Source organism: Balaenoptera physalus, assembly GCF_965194825.1.
Source record: "Balaenoptera physalus genome assembly, chromosome: 16".
NCBI classification, from domain to species: Eukaryota; Metazoa; Chordata; class Mammalia; order Artiodactyla; family Balaenopteridae; genus Balaenoptera; species Balaenoptera physalus.
This window is the reverse complement of record NC_138898.1, coordinates 90,302,136-90,322,168: the sequence shown is the minus strand read 5'-3', so window position 1 is coordinate 90,322,168 and position 20,033 is coordinate 90,302,136. Positions and strand designations below refer to the sequence as shown.

General features: G+C 43.5%; 1 protein-coding gene across 8 annotated transcripts in view; it reads left to right on the top strand.

Moving 5' to 3' along the window:
• SDK1 (sidekick cell adhesion molecule 1) overlaps positions 1–20,033 on the top strand; it is a 1,005,745-nt gene that overhangs the window by 271,424 nt on the left and 714,288 nt on the right. For all 8 annotated transcript variants that reach the window (XM_082429098.1, XM_082429101.1, XM_082429099.1 and 5 more), the window contains exon 2: positions 19,098–19,257. In XM_082429098.1, the coding sequence (XP_082285224.1) occupies positions 19,098–19,257 (160 nt within the window). The remainder of the gene's footprint in view (positions 1–19,097; positions 19,258–20,033) is intronic.

Sequence of the window (20,033 nt, the reverse complement as noted above, 5' to 3'; positions counted from 1 at the left end):
GTTTCTTCCATTTAGGCCCTGGCCGTAGCCATGTGGGCCCTACATCAGCATGACCTTGTTTATAGCTCTCAGTCTAATGAGGATTATCACTTATGCTTGAGGGTGTGTAAATCTGGCAGTTCTTGCTCTAAAATAACATTCTCCGTCTTTCGAGGAGTAAACTGCTTTCTCAGTAAACAAATTTTCAGTTCATTATGTTTCCATTTAGAAACTTTCCTCTTCTTGCTCCAAATTGCTCTTAAAGGCGACTGATTCATAAAGGATATTTTATTTACCTTGAAATAAGATTCTGTTTAGAACAGTTTTAAAACACAAGGAGAGTCGGCAATCCCTGGCTAGAAGTATGCGAGGAGCTTAAAACACTGGAATCCACCTCTGTATTTGTCTTTGAGAGGTTGTTTCTATCCAGTTCATGACACTTCTTTCTGATTCATTCACTGAGTCGCTATTATGTGCAAGACCCTCCACTTGGGGGTCTCCTTAAGATACAGAAATGAATAACATACAACCATTCTCTGTCCCTTGAACCTCTACACTTTGAAAGGGGAAATAAAACAAGTACTAAAATGAGAGGTGGAGAGTCCTCAGTGCCCTCTGAGAGGTATGGTGTGCAGAGGAAGGCACAGGTGGGAAGGCCACATCTACCTGCAAGATCAGAGGAAATGGCACAGAGAAGGTGGCGTCTGGGACAGCACATTTATTCAGCAGTAGATAGAAGGTGGGGCAGGCATTTCCGGTGGAGGGGCTGTTAGGGACAGAGGAAAGCATGGGGCCTGTGGAGCCCTGGGAAGTCTAGTCTGGTTGTAGTGAAGGTTAAATGCCAGCCGTCTATTAAGTAACAGGCTGGAACCCTGGTTTGGGGTCAGATGCCAGCCACCCGTCACCATCCCGGGAGGAACCAAATGGTGGTCTGAAGTGGTTGATGGTGGAGAAGTTTCTAAATTTTATAGAGCAAGTAAAGTAAATTGATTTGAATAATTTTTCCAAAGGATGTTTTTTGAACGTAGTTTGGAGTGTTGTGAGGAAAAAAGGGTTCTGTGCTTTAATTAAGTGTGGGAAATAAGCAGGTCTTTATTATAAGATGCTTAGTGCCTTCAATATGCTTTGTGACTTTCTGGATGGAGGATGTATTTTGTGCCGTTTCAAACGCCTTGGACCATAAACCTGAGTGGGACACAAGCCAGGAGCACCTTGTTGGTTTCCCTCGGCCCCTCCTTCTGTCTTCTGCCAGGCACTCCCTGCCCCAGCCCCGCCTGGCCCTCTGTCTGGGCTGCGTTCTGATTCAGTTGCCCCTCCTCTCCTGGGTAAAATGCTTCATGACAGTGTTCCTGATGGGGCGACCAAGGGGTGGGGGTGATGCAACCTGGACTTCCTGGGGGAGTTAGCTTCCCAAGAGGTGACTCTTGATCAATAGGCGTTGGGAGGGAGCTGGGCTGGTAGAGTTCCTGTCCTTTGTCTCTTCACAGTCTGTTCCGTGGTATGCTTCTCCTGAGAACTTTTCAGAGAAGTCACACGTACCTGGACATGTGTGCCAGGTGAGCTGATGTGTCTTTGAGTCTGTGCCATCACAGCCTCTGGGGCGACCCAGTACTTTACATCTCTCCTTGCCTCAGGTCCTCTGACCTAGCTTGCACTTTGCAAATAAAATGTCAGCACTTAATCCTTGCCTCAGGCTCTGCTTTCTGGAGGACCTGGGCAAAGGCAGAATCCTGTTTCTGTTGTGCATTCGAGACCAGTGTTTCACAGGGCTCACTTTGGGAAACAGTGTGATGGCTGCATGGGCTGGGCTGGGGCACCACGCACCAAGGATGACCAGCCTCACAGTAGTCTAGACCAACAGAGCACAAGAAGGAGAGAGGAGGAGAGGATATGCCCAGCAGGTAGTTGATGAGGTAACTCAGAACTGGGACTAGAGGAGCCAGAGGAAAGGACTGGGGGGAGGTCTCTCAGAGACGACTAATAAAAAGATGGTGGTGTAGACTGCATACGGGGGTGGGGTGAGCAGAAAATGGTGAGAGATGGGACTGTCTTGGCATGGAAAGGGAGAGGATGAGACGCTCTTGAGAGAGAGAGGATGGCCACAGAGCAGGAGTGGGGTGTGGAGCCCCTGAGAACACTGAAGAGCACGTGTCCTGACGACAGAGGGGACCAGGGCCCTGGACTCCGGGGGTCACACAGCGGTGGAATCACGGTTCCCGGCGGGTGCAGTGGGTGCTGCCAGGGGTGGCATTACGACTGGAAGTTGGGTAGTGGAGGGGAGGAGGGTGGTAGCTAGAAGGTACATCTGGGTTGAGGAAAGGGAAGATAGATGAAACAGGGGAAAAAGCAAACTAAAAGCAAAACAGATTATAGCCACTTTTGCCTCTAAAGATGTGGTATAATTTTCGTCATTGGAGAAGTCTATTTTTCTCTACCTTTAGAGAATGATGGCTAAGGGATTAGAGAGAAGGCTGCCATTGCAGGGCCTCTGCCATTTCCTGAAGGAAATTGCTGAACTGTTGCTAAAGGAAACAGAGTTTGTGGCTCTTTGTTTTAGAAGAAACAAGAATGAGCTTTTGGATATGCAAATATGGGCTCCACAACTGATTGGGTGGAAGAGAGCTATATTGCTGTGCTAAAGAAAGTGGGGGGAATTGACTTTGGAGGTGGGACTGGCCTGGAAGAGAGGCCTGAGTAAAATGGAAGCAGAGTCATTAGGGAGGGAGAGGGCAGAGCCACTGCTCTGCTGCCCTAACTTTCAGTGATGTGTGCCATGCACAGAACACCTTGGGCCAGTGTCTTGGGCAGGATGGAGCAGAGAGAGGAAGAATTTAAGTCATACCGGAAAAAAAGGGCTGCTTTCTACTGGGTCAGCATGGGTCAGCAGAAGAACCCAGTGGCGGGCCAGCAGCTGTGAGCAGGCGCAAGTGTGCCCAGCCGACGTGACCACGAGAGCCTGTCTCTTAGAGATTAGCAGCAAAATCGAGGAGGGATTTGGACTTCCCACAGTACGTGGGGGAGGCCAGCAGAAGCACTGTTATTACAGTGTCCGAGGACAGAGTAACCTTAGCTGTCATCTGGGTGTCACGGGGGATTTCTTGCTGTTTGTGTAGGCAGCGGGGAGGCACTCGGTGGAGGCCGCCACGCTGCCACTTCTGCAGAGAGGGGACACGTGCTGGAGAAGCTGCTGGACAGTCAGTGTGATAAGGGTTGCATAGGAGATTTGTTTTTTTAAAGCAGTGAGGGTCCAAGTAGGGTTAGCTGGCCTTGTGGCGAAGCAGTCGGCATAACTGCTAGGTGTCGTAGAGGAAGGACGAGGAGGAGGAGAGGATGGGGGGCCCAGTGCAGAGGTTTGGGGATTGGCACGGTGGGCGTGGACTGAGGTTCCATCAAGGGGGGATTCTTGGGCGTGTGTGAAATCGTGTTGCAAGGGCTGGTTATGGGTCCAGACCCAATAGCTAAGTCCTAACACACGCTCTGCTCGTGGACCTAGGTAAGAGGAAGTGATTGGGAATTTAGCAGTCAGACTGATGCCAAACTTAAGAAGGGAGGGAGCAGAGGAAGGAGATGACAAGGAATGGGTGTCAGAGGGGGTTTAGAGGACTTGAGACTTTCAGCATTTGCTGCTTGTATTAGAGCTCTTCATAGAAACAGAACCAATGGGATATAACAGTAGGAGAGAGAGAGAGAGAGACGTGAATACGGAGGCTGAGAAGTCCCACAGTGTGCCATCTGCAGGCTGGAGACCCAGGAAAGCTGGTGGCAGTTTGAAAGCCTGCTGATGGTGTAGATTCCAGTCTGAGTCTTAAGGCCTGAGAACTAGGAGTGCAGAGGACAGACAATCAATGTCCTGGCTCAGCAGTCTGGCAGAGCGAGGGTGAATCCAACCTTCCTCTTCCTCTTTGTTCTATTCAGGCCCGCCATGGATTGGATGATCTCCGCCCACAGCAGGAGAGGCCATCTTTACTCAGTCTACCGATCCAAATGCTCATCTCTTCCCAAAAGACCCTTACAGACACACCCAGAAATAATGTTTAACCACCTATCTGGGCATCCTTTGGCCCAGTCAAGTTGACACATGAAATTAACCGTCACATTGCTCCATGACCTTCCTTGGATGGTGACCTAGCTTTCCATGTGTGCACATCAGGTCTCCACATTCCAGTTATGAGTGAGCTCCTCCAGAGCAAGGTCCCTGTCTTCTCCTCTGTGTTCTCTGTAGCTGACACAATGCTTTCCATGTACTAAATGCTCAATAAAAATGTGTTGGGTGGTTCATTGATCCAATAAACTTATGTCTATGCCAATGTAGAATTGCTCTTAAAAAGCTGTGGGTAAATCAATTCTTTGTAAATTGAATCTTATTTCAAATGTACAAGGGATCTTCAGCATTTAAAGGAAGCTTAAGTCAATTTTTAGGAATCCAAGGGTCCTTTAGTCTGTTATTCTCATTTTACAGATAAGGAAGCTGATTTGCAGAGAAATTAAGTGACTTGTCCCAATCTGATTTGCTGGCCAAATATAAGGTTCCTTCAAGCAAAGTATACCTGTTATTTAGGTAGAGACGGTGAAAAGTCCAACTATGGGATTTATAGCATTAGATTAATAACATCATGTTTCCAGCAGTATTTATCTTTAGTCTTCAGATACTTAGTAGATTTGTTTAAGGTAAAACATTATTTCAGTAATACACTAATGAGTGAAATCTATATTGAACAGTTTTGTATTTTATGGCAGGTTAATTAGAAAAAAAAAAAACACACAGGAAAAGCTTCTAGCCAAGAAAATTCACTTATAAAAGGTCCCTGACTCAACGCACTGAGTTTTTCTTTGGTGACTTGTGTGAGGAGGTGGACGTGCTGGGCAGGTGCATGGCCTGGGTCATGAGCGTGTGTTCCTGGGTTCCCTGTTGAGGTGATGAAAGTCCTTGCAGCCATGACTTCATGCTAAGTGTGAGAAAGATGTTGAAAAAGGTTTAGTGAAACGTTTTGGACACCTCACTGATTGAATTATTCATTTAAAATTGATCAGGTTTTATCAACATCTGTGTTGCATTGATTTAGTTTCTTCTTGCTGTGTTCTAGAATAAAGTAATTTATTAGATGAGAGAAACTTGAGAAAAAAGCAGAGGTACTGTGGATCGCTCTTTTGGATGATCCAAGCCAAAGAAATAAAGGAATCAAAGCATGCATTTGATTTGCTCTCCTTTCTCTTCATGGTCATTTTCCCATGGCTTCTGCTTGTCAAAAATGATTTTGAAGTTGTCACGTAACTACAAAAGAAGCTTCCTCTTCATTTGGGGTTTTAGTTTCCTGACATGGAACAGTGAATCAGATGTGAAGGACAGGAGTTACTTTGTACTGGTATTCGATAACAGTTGTTGTGCAGATATCACCTCACTTAGTTCTCACAGCTCTGCCGGGTGGAAGTTGTTAGCCCCGCTTTGCAGATCCCGAGACTCAGGGATGAACAGACTTGCTCACCCAGTTTGCGTGGCCCTTGGACATCAGTGCCTGGACTCTTCTTGGTCATTAACACTGTCTCCACAGCCAGAATGTCTTCTTCCAGTTTTTACATATACTATTAGTGTCAGGTGCTATGACCACTGTTTTTGGAAGACAATGTGGTATTATTTGCATCAAAGTCTCTTGAATAACTGCACTGTTTGGGCAATACAGAAAGTGTGGATAAATGGAATCCTTTGATTCTCCACACTCTGTGCTCATCACAGTCTCCACTTAACCAGAATTGGATGCTTCTGGAACTAGTTATACGGTGCTAGGCCAGGATGTGCACAAAAGTGATAGGGAGTGGAAATTTTGTTTTCATGTTGGCGTAAATACGTTATGGGATAGAGGGTAAATAAACTGTGCATGCGTTTATAAAATCGAAGACTAAGGCTGCCATGTAGAGAGCTTGCAGCAGGTAGCTTCAGGCTCTGCTCCCAGAACCTTGAGGGCACTTGTTCAGTTTCTTCACCTGTTATGGGTACTCCTGAGTAAAACTTGAACTTCAGTGGATTTGAAGTAGAAACAAATCCTGTTTCTTGAGTTCTGAATTCTGGTTGGTTTGAAGTAAAAAAAAAAAGAAATTAAAGGATCGATTTAGACTTTTTTACCTCCTTCCCTGTTTGTTTCCTTTGCCTTTCTTTTGAATAAAGATTTATATTTTTAAATTATATAACAAATTTAATGAAATTTAATGAAAAAATGAATTGATAATTTAAACTATTCTGTTTAGCTGCTAAAAAATGAATATTAATAAGTTTGAAATCACTAAATCACAGTGATTTCTTGCTTTGAGCAACGGAGTTCTATTAATTAAAATTGAAAGTCTAAACATATTTTGGGGAAGACTGCTAGTGTCAAATAATGGTGTGTGATATCCTTCACTTCCTTTAAACTGTTCTCAGCCTCAGCTGCACAATAAAATCACAAGGGAAGCTTGGAAAATGCTGATGCCTGGGCCCCACTCCCAGACATTCAGATTTAATTGGTCTGGGGTGTGGCCTGGGTATGGGCATTTTTTAAAAACTCCCCAGGTGATTATAATGTACTTCCAAAGTTGAGAACCATGGTTGTATTATAATCATTCTTTAATCACATTTGGTTATTTTTTTAAAGTTAGAGCTCTGTATTTTAATATTTTGACTTTAGGGTTGTACAGTTCTGAGGAAGGCAGCTCAGACCAACTTACAGGCAATTCAAAGTCTTGACCTTTATCCTTAAGGTTTTTATATTTTAGTTGGCAATTACCGTAAAGATTACCCTTTTCCTTTTGCAGCGTCATAACACTGAGTGCCAGGACCTAAGTTTTTGAAACCTCCCAGTAGACCCTTTTTAAACTGTTCTGAGCCTGCCGGGTATGGCAGGACCTGGCTGTTAATTCAGTGCTTTCATCTGATTGACATGGGGAGGATCCCTGACCACCTAGGGGAAGCCTTACCATTATTAATTCCTTTCTGGACGTCCTTTATGTGTTTGCCCAGAGGCCTTGGCATTGGGCACGTTGTGAAAGTCATAAAATTAAAGAAGTATTTTGCACTGGCTGCTCGTACTGACATTCAGAAAAACAAGTCACAGTAATGGCTGGGACTTCCTCTGTTGAAAGAACGTGCACTGAATGCCTTTTTGGTGTATATTTCTTGGTAGAATTTGCAGTGGGCCTACTGTGCACTGATGGATAAAAAAGGGTGCATGTTCATGATGAGGCCACAGCGCTGGAAGCTATTTGTAATCTCTGCATCCATCTGGGGCGGGCGGGCGGGCGTGTGTGTGTGTGTGTGTGTGTGTGTGTGTGTGTGTGTCCCCGTCCGTGCACATGGGCATGCTGGGATGTATGTATATTGCTGGGTTTTTTAAAAATTTGAAACATGAAGCTCAGTTTTTAAATGTTTGCAAAATTTGTGCAAAGGGAGAGAAACCTTTAAATGGTTGATTCTCAAACTTTTGTAGGCATATCAGGATCAGATTTAGTATCAGATTTGAGGTCCAAAGTTTGAGAGGCAACGATTTAAATGAATTTCCCCCCAAAGCTATTTTTCTTAGATGCCCTGACACGGATTACAAACAAGTCTATTGATGGTTTCATATAGAAACAAGTGAGTGTATTTTTACCATTTGTGGAAATTATAGTTTTGAAACTGGGAAGGCCTGTGTATCACTATTTGCTCTATTTTTGGAAGTAATGGAGGAAGTATTTCAACCTGATTACTGCCTGTGGCGTGAGGAACTTAGTATTTGACTGACCACCTGCTGATACTTTATTTCCTTAGAGCTCCTCAAGTCATTATAAGAATCACCCAACAGTCTGAAATCAAAATGATGTCTCACTATAAAATGTCAGCTATCTGTTGTAAAAAGATTACATGCCATTTTAAATATAATTGCCATCCCCCCTCCCCTCCCCCTTACATGCAAACATTTGAGAATAACAGAATCCTTGCAAAATGAGGAGGAGTGTTCAAGGTTCAAGCTTTGCAAATCTGAGAAACTGCCTTCTATTTTAAGGCTGTTAATAGTCCAGATAATTATAACTCCACTTACTCTCCTTTTCTTTCTCTCTACCTCCTGGTCATTCTTGCGCCATTTTCATGATGCTGTTTGTATATTGCTGCTGATGAATTCTGCCCAGTGAAGGTTATTTATTTTTTCCTAAGCTGGATTTTATCCTCTGTTTACTTATCTTGGTATTCTGTTTCCTTTCTGAACTGCTACCAGACATTCCTTTCCATGCCATTGTGTAATGCATAGCAGGCTGGTGGAGCTTGGGGACTCCTGCTGTGGAAGCCCTGTTTAGGTAAATGTCACTGCTTTAGACAAAGAAGAACTTGGCTAAATCGCACCTCTAGAAACAGCTTAGGTTGCCACCATTTAGATGTTTTATCTGGCAGTTTGAAAGCATCTGCTTACTGTGTACTTTGAAACACTAGCTGGTTTGGCACGGGTTTTTAACTCATTGCTTATCAATATCCTTGGGGTGAAGGTGAAAAGTAGCCAATGGGGGTGAGCAATCTAGAGTCTGTTCCCTCCTGCCCGCCTTCCGTCCACAGGCAGTTGGGGAGTTGAGACAGGCACCTAGGGAGAGAGAACTCGTCTGTAAAACATTGCTGGAAAACAGTGTTGCAGCTGGAACTTTGTGAGGCTGCAGTAGAGAGTCCTACCTCGGTCTTACTGTTGGGGAGGGTAGTTTAGTTGATTCAGCATCTGTGACAGCAGGCTAGGGTCTAGGTACTATTTTGAGAAGTCTTACTCATCTTAAGGCTTATTTCTTGACATTAAGAACATGCTTGTGTAGTAATGCTTTTTTCTCAGCACCTCAGGGCTTTTGAAAGGGGCATTTGCCTTCAGTTATTTCTACCTGACAGCCGTTGCCCCTGGGCCTCCCTGTTGAGTGTAGAGGACCCGGGGACAGTGTAGACCGTCTCCACCAGGCCACGCCTCCCTTCTTTTGCCCTTCAGGTCTGGGAATGGCACGTGTTCCCAGTGGGCAATGGCCATGGGTCTGCTGCGCCTTTCCTTGAATCTTGCTTTGTTTACTCAGGGACCTTGGAGGCTCTGAAAGTACTCAGCTCATTTTTTCATAATTCTGCTTGTTTAGAACATGATTATTTTGAAGAAAACTTTGAAGACACCTTCTCATGATGGTTTTCCTTCTTATTCTCAAATTGAATCCATCAGCCTTGCCCAAGATCTTCTTGCAAAGAGGCCCCCCTGTCTACAGGGGAGATCCTTCTGGTTTTCAAGAATGTATGTCCAAACTTAAGCCAACTGTCCTTCCATCCTTCTCTTGTTGTCCTCTCCTGTGTCCCCTCCAGTTTCCCTCCCCCTCCTTCTGCGCACTGACCACTGCTGACACCCACAGACAGAAACTGGCTCTTTTTAGGAGACTGTAAGGCAGAGTGGGTGAGAGCACAAACTTTGCATGAAGTTCCCTGGGCACAAGCCCTGCCTCTGCCACTTCCCAGATGTGTACCTTGGGCACATCCTTGCCCCTTCTGTGCCTCAGTTTCCTCATCTGTAAAGCAGTGAAAATAATAGTACTTAACATGCTTAGCACAAATAGCTATTATTGTTATTTCCTAAACATGCTACTTTAACAGCTTCGTTCAGCTAATTTAAGGCCATAAAATCCACCTATCTGTTGGGGTTGTTGTGGGAATACCTGAGATATTATTTATTAAAACATGTCTTCCTTGGTATGCAGTAAATACTCAATAATTGGTAGGTAGTAGTCCTAGTGGTAGAAATAGAACTATAATCTTGTTGACTCATCCATCTGACTGGGAGATAAGATACACCTGAAGAGTTAAATGGCAATAGAATCAAAAGTTCAGTAACACATGGGCAATCTTATTAGCATAATAGTAGAGGAGAGTGTGTCTTAAAGTGCCAGTGACCATGCGGGTAGATGCCAGTAATTGATCTAAAGCAGCTGGAGGCTGTGACTGACAAAGGAGTGTCTTTGTTTCTGAGACAGTGGGGCACATGTATGCCTTAAGGACTTTTGGTTGAGGTAAAATTTGTAAACTGTGAAATTCACAGATGTTAAGTGTACAATTCAACGAGTTTTGACAACTGTATAAACTCATGCAACTACCACCTCGGTCTGGAAATGGAACATTTCTGTCACTCCATCAAATTTCTTCATGTCCATTCCAGTCAATCTCTATCCCTGCAGGCAACCATTTTTCTGATTTCTTTTCACATAGATTAGGTTTGCCTGTGTTAAATTTCACATAAAGGGAATCACATAATATGGGCAAAGTTTCTTTCACCCAGCCTAATGTCTGCGAAATTCCTCCACAGTGGTGAGTTCATCAGTTCATTTTTATTGATGTCATCTCTGTTGTTTTCAGTTTAGGGTATTATAATTAATGCCACTGTGACTATTCATGTAAAATTATTTGCGTAGACATTTGCTTTCTTTTCTCTCAAAGAAATATCTAGGCCTGGAATTTCTGGGTCATTGAGTAGGTGTTTAATTTTATAAGAAATTGCCAAACCTTATTCTCAGGTGGCTGTACTATTTTTACACCCTTACCGGTGATGGAGGAGGATGGTTGCAGTTGCAACACATATTTGCCCACATTCAGTGTTGTCTGTCTTTTTCAATTTAGCCATTATAGTCCCTAATGTCAGATGATATTAGCACTTTCCTGTGTGCTTGTTAGCTGTTGGTATTTCTTCCTTTGTGAAGTGCATGTTCAAGTCTTTTGCTCATTTTGTTTGTTTTCTTTGTCTTATCATTGAGTAGTAGGCATTCTTTCTATAATCTGACTTCAAATCTTTTCAAGATACATGTAACCAGAATATTTTCTCCCACTTTGTGGCTTTCATATTCATTATCAGTGCATTTGTTTTAATGAAACTTTTTGAGATAATTTCATTATTTTGTTGATTAGGAAACTCAAGCGTAGGCGGTTGAGTTACCCAAGCTCACAGAGCTGGTCAGGGTAGAGCTGGGGTTTGAGCCTAGGCAGTCTGGCTCCTGAGCCCTTGCTCTAAGCTGCTGTGATGTACGAGTACTTCTCTTTGAGAAACCTTTATGGTTTGTAACTTCGCTGAAATCAATAGGCCTTATCTATTTGAATTTAGATATTCTTAAGAAGTTATTTTCCCATGTAATTTTCCTGGTCTAAAATTAAACCTTCACCATTTAGGTATCTTTTGAGTCTCAGTTTTTATGTCAGTACACATGTGACAAACTCAGCAGTCTGCATTAATCAGGGAAAGATAAATCTCATCTGAGTTTCTTTTCTTGGACCTTTTGGCCTTTTATTTAACCTGAGTTGGAGTTTCAGGGTTATTTGAAAGAATATTTGAGAGAAATATTGTACCATATTCAAGAAAAATGTTGGTTCCTTCTGATAACTCTTCTCCTTATTTTGGTTGGTCATACTTTTTAACGGCAAACCATAGAAATGACGATTCAGTGTGATTGTACTTTGAAATAAAATATTGGAGAGCTGGAAGCTTATTGCAGTCTGGAGAAATAGGGGAATTGCTTTTATTCCACTGCCTCTTATTATTAATTTATATGCTGAAATAGATTAGCACAGTGCAGGATCAAACCAGTACATAAATACAACCATTTATGTTTCTACCATCAGCTTCACTGTAGATTAATCTCACTGAAAGCTTGAATGGTTTCTTAGGGGAAAATATTGGAAGGGTAGTTTCACCCCATGAGTTCCCTTAAATATGCTGTTAATTCACATTGATTTTAGAGAAAACAGAGATAATCAGTTTGACTTCCCCCTGACTAAATGCATTGGCAAGCTGTTCACAGTACTGTTAGTGGAAATCTTAGGGACCCCTCTTGCTTTCCTCTTTTCACACACACAGATCCAAATACCAAGAGGACACTGCAGACCAGCTACTTTCCCACACTTTCTAGATGAACTTTTGAATAGAAAATGATGACTTTACCATGAGATCTAGGAATATGCGGTGCATGGTTTGATCTTCTTTCTCCCTCTGATTACGGTGCCCCCAGAGGACAGTGGGACAGACACTTGGAAGAGGGATGAACAGTTAGTCTTCTCCTTCCTCTTACAGGGTACTCAGGTGTCCTGTCCCCTGGTTTCCCAAACTCTGTCCCTAAGCAAGCTTAGTCGCCGCTGCCACTCCACCAGGCCGTTCCTCATCCGCAGAGGCCTCTCCAGGCGTGCGAGGACGGCCTGCAGCCCTGCTCGCCTTTCACAACCGGGCCCAGGCACAAACAAACAAATGACTCATAAAAGTTTCCTTCTGAGTTGGGATGGAGGAGTGCATTTATCTAAAACAATTCTCATTTGTCATAAGGGATGAGACAGTTCCTTAACAAGCCTTCAGAAACCTTGGGAAGCCACCGTGTAGCTGCAGCAGCACGCAGAGGTACCTGAGCCCTCATGGTTCCGTACGGCCTTGGGGCCTCAGCCCCTGTGAAGCCCGAGGCTGTCAGGTCGCTCTGGGCACTGGCGCCCCTTCCGCTTCTGTCCTGGCTGATATGCGGACCCTCAGCCGGGGAGGTCTTCGGCCCTGAACCTCATCAAGGGCCCTCTCGGGCAATGGCTTCCTGCCTCTGTGCTCTCACCTCCTGTATTGCCCTCGGCTCGTTGACTAGCCCCTTGCTCCCTGGGCTGTGACTCCTCAGGGCAGGGACGAGCTGTATCCGCAGAGCAGCCAGGAGACGCTCAGCAGGTGCTTGAGGGAGGAGGGTGAACCTCGGTGATGTGGGGCAGGAGCCACCGTGGGCCTCAGGCTTGTGCCTCCTCTTCGGTGCGGAGCTCCGCCCGCTGGGAAGGGGTGAGGGTCTGTTGCTCTGTTGCTCAGAGGTGCTGCAGCGCAGAGTGGAACCCAGGCGTACTCCCCGGCCTCCCGTCCTGTCCCGCCGGAAGTGCTTAAGAGAGAGCGGGAACTGCAGAGCACCTGGTCCCTGGGCCTCGTGGTCACCGTAGTAGGTTATGATGCTTGAAATCGGGTCTGTATGTATGTGTTCAGTTGTAGCTACCTTTAGCCCTGAAATGTCAGATTCTCATTCATTTTACAAGGCAGTAGTAGAAATGTATAAAGTGGCATACAGAGAAGTTGGCTAACTTTTTTAGCCCCAGAATGTGATGGTACATCCTACTATATTTGACAGTCTAGCACTGGAAAATATTTACAAATATTTCTGATAAGCTAGAAGAATGAAGCTTGAGAATTAGCTGGGATGATAGAGCCACCGTCTCTTCCTCTTCCTCCTCTGTCTCCTCCTTTCCTTCTTCATTTCAGCTTAACCACCGAAGGGTTTACATTAGGTGGTCACAGGAAGTGCAGGTTGAAACGGCTTGTCCTAAAGCACGTAGAGGACTTTGTCCTGAGACTGTTATCTTCTAGGACCATCTTTCTGCATTGTAGTGAGACCTTTCCATATTTGCATATTTAACTATAAGAGAACATATCTAATCATACATTTACAATGCACAACAGTTGTTTTAAAAAGATGAACACCACTATTATGAAAAAAGCACAACATACTGTGAGATTAAATTCCTGGCTTCGGTGGGTGTACATTATGACCTGCCGGCAGCTGAAATTGGAATGACTGTATTTACCAGAAAAGAATCTTCTACCCATATTTTTCAGAATAGCTGTTCACAAATGATGCATTATGCCCTGTGCTTTTGTTTTTCACTGGGGTTTGAAAAATTAAACTTTCTGCTAGTGGTAAATTCATAAGCTTGGGGCATGAAAATGTTTGAATTTGATATAAAAGAAGTTTTGAAGGGAAGATTAGTGGTTCAAACCAAAAGATTAGTTGCCCTGGGAGATTCAGCTGTCAAGAAAGCAGAGTTCAGTAACACAGGGCCCTGCTCCAGCTGACTGCGCCCCACGTGCTTGACTCCTAATCCTGCCCGCTGGACCCTCACCTGACTGACGGCGCCGATGATGATTGCTTAATAAATCTTACTGTCACCAGAACATGTGGGGTTCCTCTGCTTTAGACCCCCACCCTTGTTTGTGGTAGGTTGATTCCTCTACTAAGTGGAAGTGATTATTATTATTTCTTTACTCGTTATCACTTTAAAATGGAGGGGAAGTTACGGAACAGATTGCAGTTATCGACTGTCATGGCTGAAGTTCTCTCATTGGCAACCTCGCCAGAATCGCTTGAAGTTTGACTTTCCTGGCACCGACTAGTTGATTCCTATCCATTCTGCCATGAAGGAGTATCTGGTCATAAATCCTCTGTATTCCACTGGGAGCAGATAATTGAAACCCATGGCAAGGCCACTCTTCCTCGTGGTAGGAAAGCCTGGAACCCCAGGGCGTGGTCCTGCTTCAGAACATCTTGTCCTCTGGCTTCCCCGTGGAAATGACTTTTCCTGTGGCAAATGGGTCATGGTTCCTTTCTGGATGAGCAGAAGACTGTCTTCATATTGGACAGGTAAAGTTAAGTCCTGAAAACCTTAAAAATCCATTTAGGGAAGTGACTTATACATCATAAAATTATGATGTTGTCTTGAGAGAACGTTAAGTCCATTCCTCTCCTTTGGATGGACCTTAAATCTGTATTATCCAGACAGACGAGACTCTTTCTTTCATAAATGATTTATGTTCTATTTAATTGTATGTGAAAACGGAAATTTCACAGTTTTTCTTAGTAGTTCATTCAGGGTTCTATGAATGTTCATTATAAGAAGACAGAAGCATACTTAATCTCTGCTCATTTTTCCTATTAGTTATTATTTGGGAAAACCACACACACGTACACCTCAAAGAGCATCAGGTGGACCACTGACATGTCCCCAGGTCAGAGTCTCATAATCTTATCTCAGAGGTACCTCAATCATTTTTGTCTTTATGGATCTTTTCAAACTCTTTTCTGTTCCATTTAAGATATATAAAGATCACATGCTTTTGTAGGGGTCTGTGCAGACCTGAATACTATTCCTTCTGTTTCTCTTTCTCTCCCCAGAGCTTTTATGTTTTGCTACCTTTAAACCCTCTTAATTTCATGATCTACTCTGTATATTTCAGTGGTAAATAGTTCTGGGCTCAGAGAGCTAACTATGTTATTCTGCACACTGGCTAATCTATGTTAAAATACTTGTGGCAGTAATTTTAACTTAGACCCTTAGCATTCCAGAACATTGACATAGTTACCTCCCTCCTTCCTATAATGAACATCAGAGTCAGTGCCAACCGTGACTGTACACTATGGCAAGGTATTGGCTTGCCAGCCCTATGAAACTACTCTTTTTGAAAATATTTTTTCCTACTAGATCACAATACCCAGCATAATTTGTACATGGTATAGGCATGTTTAGTAAACTATGAATTCTAGGAAAAATTGAATTATTATGGTATTATTTACATTCAGAACCATCATGTATTAAATCGGTGATGCTCTGTTAACTGTAAAACCAAATTCAAATTCTTAAGCATCTATCCTGAAGCCTTTTTCTTTCAAAAAGATTTATTTTTTTAGTGACTCACTCTTGTAGGACACTGGAGCCATATGAAGGCATTTCTTTTTCTGTTGTTGAATACAGTGCAAATGGCAGGGCATTAAAAAAGCCAGTAGCTCAGTCAGTCCCAAGGTGTCAAAGCCGTATCCATCACAGTTCAGCTTTATTAGACTGCTTGGGTCATGAGAGTGCATGATTTTAGCACATAGCAAAAAGGGAAATTGGACACACAGTTGACAATCAAAATCGAGGAATTCACTTCAATTGTAACTTAGAGTAGGTGATGTGTGGCAGAAGCGTTTGGAACTTTTGGGGCAGGACAGGGGGTGACTACTTCCTGCCTTTGCGTTAGGGTTGGGGTCACCGCACCTGACACTTTACCGTTTCTATTCCTGTGCCAGACTTAGACTCTGACCTCTAAAGGGACAGAAACTATGTCTTACTCTTGCTGTATTCCCCATGCTGATTACAGAATCAAGGTGTGTTTCTCGAACAGAAAGTTGTGCATGTCAGAGATCTAAGAATCCTTCTTGAACCTCTCAGTCCTTTACCCCCGTATTCGGTCCATCATTAAGTCTTTTTTGCCCCCTAGATCTTGTTTTAGAGCCATCCTTTTCTCTCTGTCTCCACCACCACGGTCACTACTCTTACCTTGACCCAACCCACTGTCACCTTTCCGAGCATTTTCTTGGGTTACTGCAGTGACCTCCTAACTGGTCTATTCCCACTACTCTGGCCCCTCTTAATTCCTTCTCCATGTTGCAGCCAAAATGAGCGTTTAACTACATAGCCCCTTCAAAGCCTTTCTGCCGTCCTTTTATAATAATAGCTAATCATCATCATAATTATACTGACAGTACTTTTGACCAAGGCCTAGAAATAAGGTGGTCATATAATTTATCATTCACATGAGAAGAACGCTTTTGAATGTGAAGTGGGCACCATTGAAAATCACACAGGGATGATGTGGAAAGAAGACTTGTGTTTGCCTTGCCTGCGAGGCCCTGCTTCCAGTCATTCTCTCTGAACCTACAGAACTGCTTGTGTTTCAGTCTTTTGTGCTTTCCAAGGTTATTCGCCATGTTTGCTACCACCACAGGGCCTTTGCACGTGGTATTGTTGGAGTATTGACAACTACTGATCTTTTAGCTCTCAGCTCCTGCCCGGCATCTCATTGAGGTGGTTAAATCTCCTTATTATAGGCTCTTACTACACTCACAGATACAATTTAACATTTATTTATTTGGATAAATACTAGTAAGAGACTGGTAACATTGTATTACCAATATTACCAATTATGGAATACAGTGATCAGGACAATGGCAAAATAAACTCTATATTTAAATTCTATATATTCAGTACAGAAGAAACCAGCTATACGTACAATTTAATGTAAAAACATAGTCTCAATTTTGGCACTGTTAATATGCTATTTGATTAATTTGAAAAATACATAATTTAAAAGTCCAGTTTAGTAATTCTACAAATTTATCAAAAATTTGAAGTTAAGATAAGGATTCTTTTTTTTTTTTAATTTTTATTTATTGATTTATTTATTTTTGGCTGTGCTGGGTCTTCGTTTCTGTGCAAGGGCTTTCTCTAGTTGCGGCGAGGGGGGGCCACTCTTCATCGCAGTGCGCGGGCCTCTCACTATCGCGGCCTCTCTTGTTGCGGAGCACAGGCTCCAGACGTGCAGGCTCAGTAGTTGTGGCTCACGGGCCCAGTTGCTCCGTGGCATGTGGGATCTTCCTAGACCAGGGCTCGAACCCGTGTCCCCTGCATTGGCAGGCAGATTCTCAACCACTGCGCCACCAGGGAAGCCCAAGGATTCTTTTATTCATTCATTCATTCCTTCTGTGCTGGGTCTTAGTTGCGACACATGGGATCTTCGTTGCTTCATGTGAGATCTTCATTGCCGCATACAGGATCTAGTTCCCTGACTAGGTATCGAACCCGGGCCCCTGCATTGGGAGCGTGAAGTCTTAACCACTGGACCACCAGGGAAGTCCCATTAAGATAGGGATTCTTGAGAAGAAAATTTCTCTATTGAGAAACCTGTGACATTTAGAGTCATATAGGATATCTGGATTCTGGAACAGATTATCTGGGGTTTAAATCATGATTGTACCACATACTGTCTCGGTGGCCTTGAACAAGTTAGTTTCCCTATGCCTCTCTTTACCCATTTGTAAAATGGGTATAATAATGGCATCTATTTTGTAGGGGTTTCGTGAAAATTAAATCAAGTAATACATATAAAGCACTTGGAACAGTTTCTGGCATAGTAGATACTCAGTGAACACTAGCTATTACTGTTAATTTTGTTATTATTATATTTATTCATTGAACGAATATTTATTCAGTATCTACTTTGTTCCTGGCATTGGTTTAGAAATTCAGAAGTGATTGAGATCGTGCATGGGAATCCACTGGCTATAAGTCACGGTCTGTTAGGGCGTGTTGGTGGGAGGAGCTTGGTGGACCTGAAGGACGGGAGTGCGTCAGCTTGCAGGGAGCTGGGGAGGAGCGCCCAGGGTGGGGGAGGAGCACAGGCAAGGCCCCCCACCCCACCAGGGAGAAAGGGCTTAGCCTGGCTTAAGAGTGAAAAGCAGAGTGTGCTGGAGTGTTTATTCCTGAGTTCAGAGGGTAGGAGGCCTGAAGGATAGACAGACCGGTTTATGTGGGTGTGCCCTGGGGATTTTATTAGAAAAATGATAGAGCTAGAATTGGAAGTGTCTCCTATGTTCATATACTTTTTAAAAATTAAGGAAGCATCATACAAAAATTGCACAAGTCAGATACAGAATGATTTTCTATGAATCTTCACAAAGTGAATGGCCCCGTGTAACCATATTGAGCAATGGATCTTGATGTGCTCTCCACAGGCTGCCCTGTTACACCCCCGCCCCCATCCCCATCCCCCAGGGGTAACAACGCTCCCCCTGACTGACCTCTAACACCACAGACTAGTTTCGCCTGGTTTTGAACTTTTCTGAACTTTTGCATGGAAGCATATGCTGTAATTTTTTCCTGTCTGGCTTCTCTCACTACACATACGTCTGTCTGTGAGATCCATCCGTGGTGTTGTGTGTAGCAATAGTTGGTTCGTTCGCGTTTCTGCAAGCTGTTCCACTGTATGAATACCCATGGGTTTCCAGTGTGATAGCCCCCTGGATGTCACCGAAAGAGGCAGTGCGTGTGTGAGATGAAAGCTGGATTGTGATTCATGTCGTTTATGTGTATATGTTAATCTTGCTTATCCTAGTTACCTTTTTTTTTTTATAACTAAGTGAAGGTTATATTTTTCTTTTAGAGCCAAGGTATATACCCTTGATTGTTACTTTGAGAATATAATGCCTAGTTAAAACCAAGGCTTGCATCAGCAGAGATGCCCAGTATGCGATAAGTAAGTATTAATCACAAATGGAAATAACTTGGATGAACAGCTTTCACATGGTGCTGTCATAGAGCATTCAGCCTTTTGAAATATTGTCTAGGGTATTGCAGGTTTCTAGGGGGTCAAGGATAATTTGCTACTTAATTGGGCCAAATAGCCATCATTTCTGCTTTTTAAAATTAGGTCTGTTTAAATAAGTGATTGATTAATTGGATGAATGACATTTTCATGTGTACTTCATTCAGTTTTTTTTCCTTTCTCTCTCTTTTTTCTTTCATATTTCAGATGACGTTGTGCCATATTTTAAAACAGAGCCGGGCCTTCCACAGCTGCACCTGGAGGGGAACCGCCTCGTTCTCACTTGCCTCGCTGAAGGGAGCTGGCCCTTGGAATTCAAGTGGATGCACGATGACAGTGAGCTCACCACCTACACCAGCGAATATAAGTAATTGATTGCTCGAAAATAAGATTCTGTTTCAGCTTGATGTTTTTAGAATATTTGCCTCTTGGCCATAATAGCGCAAGCGGGGGGACATATTGGATTTAATTTGTAATGCGTTAAGGATTAAAGGCATAGATTTGAACATATAATCAGAATGTGATTTACTATTCTGATACAGGTTGTATTCACACTTAGGAAGTCTGTCGTTATATTTGTAAAAGGAAGCCCGTTAGTGAAATCACCAGACCAAAGGAGCTATAGTTACAGAGGAATGCAAGTAACAGCTTTAGCCTGATAGATTTGATTTCTTGTGGCAGCCGCCCCACCCACCAGTATTGTTCCTGTCTGAGGAGCGTAAATGCTTAAACAGATACCTTTAGATCATAGCTTCTGGAGCTCTGATTAGTCAACAAACACCTTCCTGGCTAACTTTCAGAGTTGGGATGGGAAAAAATGGAACTATGGGAGGATGGGCATGAGTACAGCATCTACACTGAGCAGCAAAAATGAGTATTTATTGAACACCTGCCATGTGCTAGGTACTGGGGGCTGAGTGCAGAGGACTGAGATGGGGGAAACGGGAGGTCGGGTCACGTCTGAGGTGCAGCTTCGCCCAGGAGGCATCAGGATCAGCTTCCCAGCCTCATCACCTCCTTGCAGTGCTTGGTGTTTTTCTGGTTTTGTATCTTTTTACCTCCTGTTCTATGGGAGGATTATGCTGGATGCTCCAGTTCTGAGTGGGACGGAGAATTAGCAGCTGGCTGAACCAGTCCCAGAGG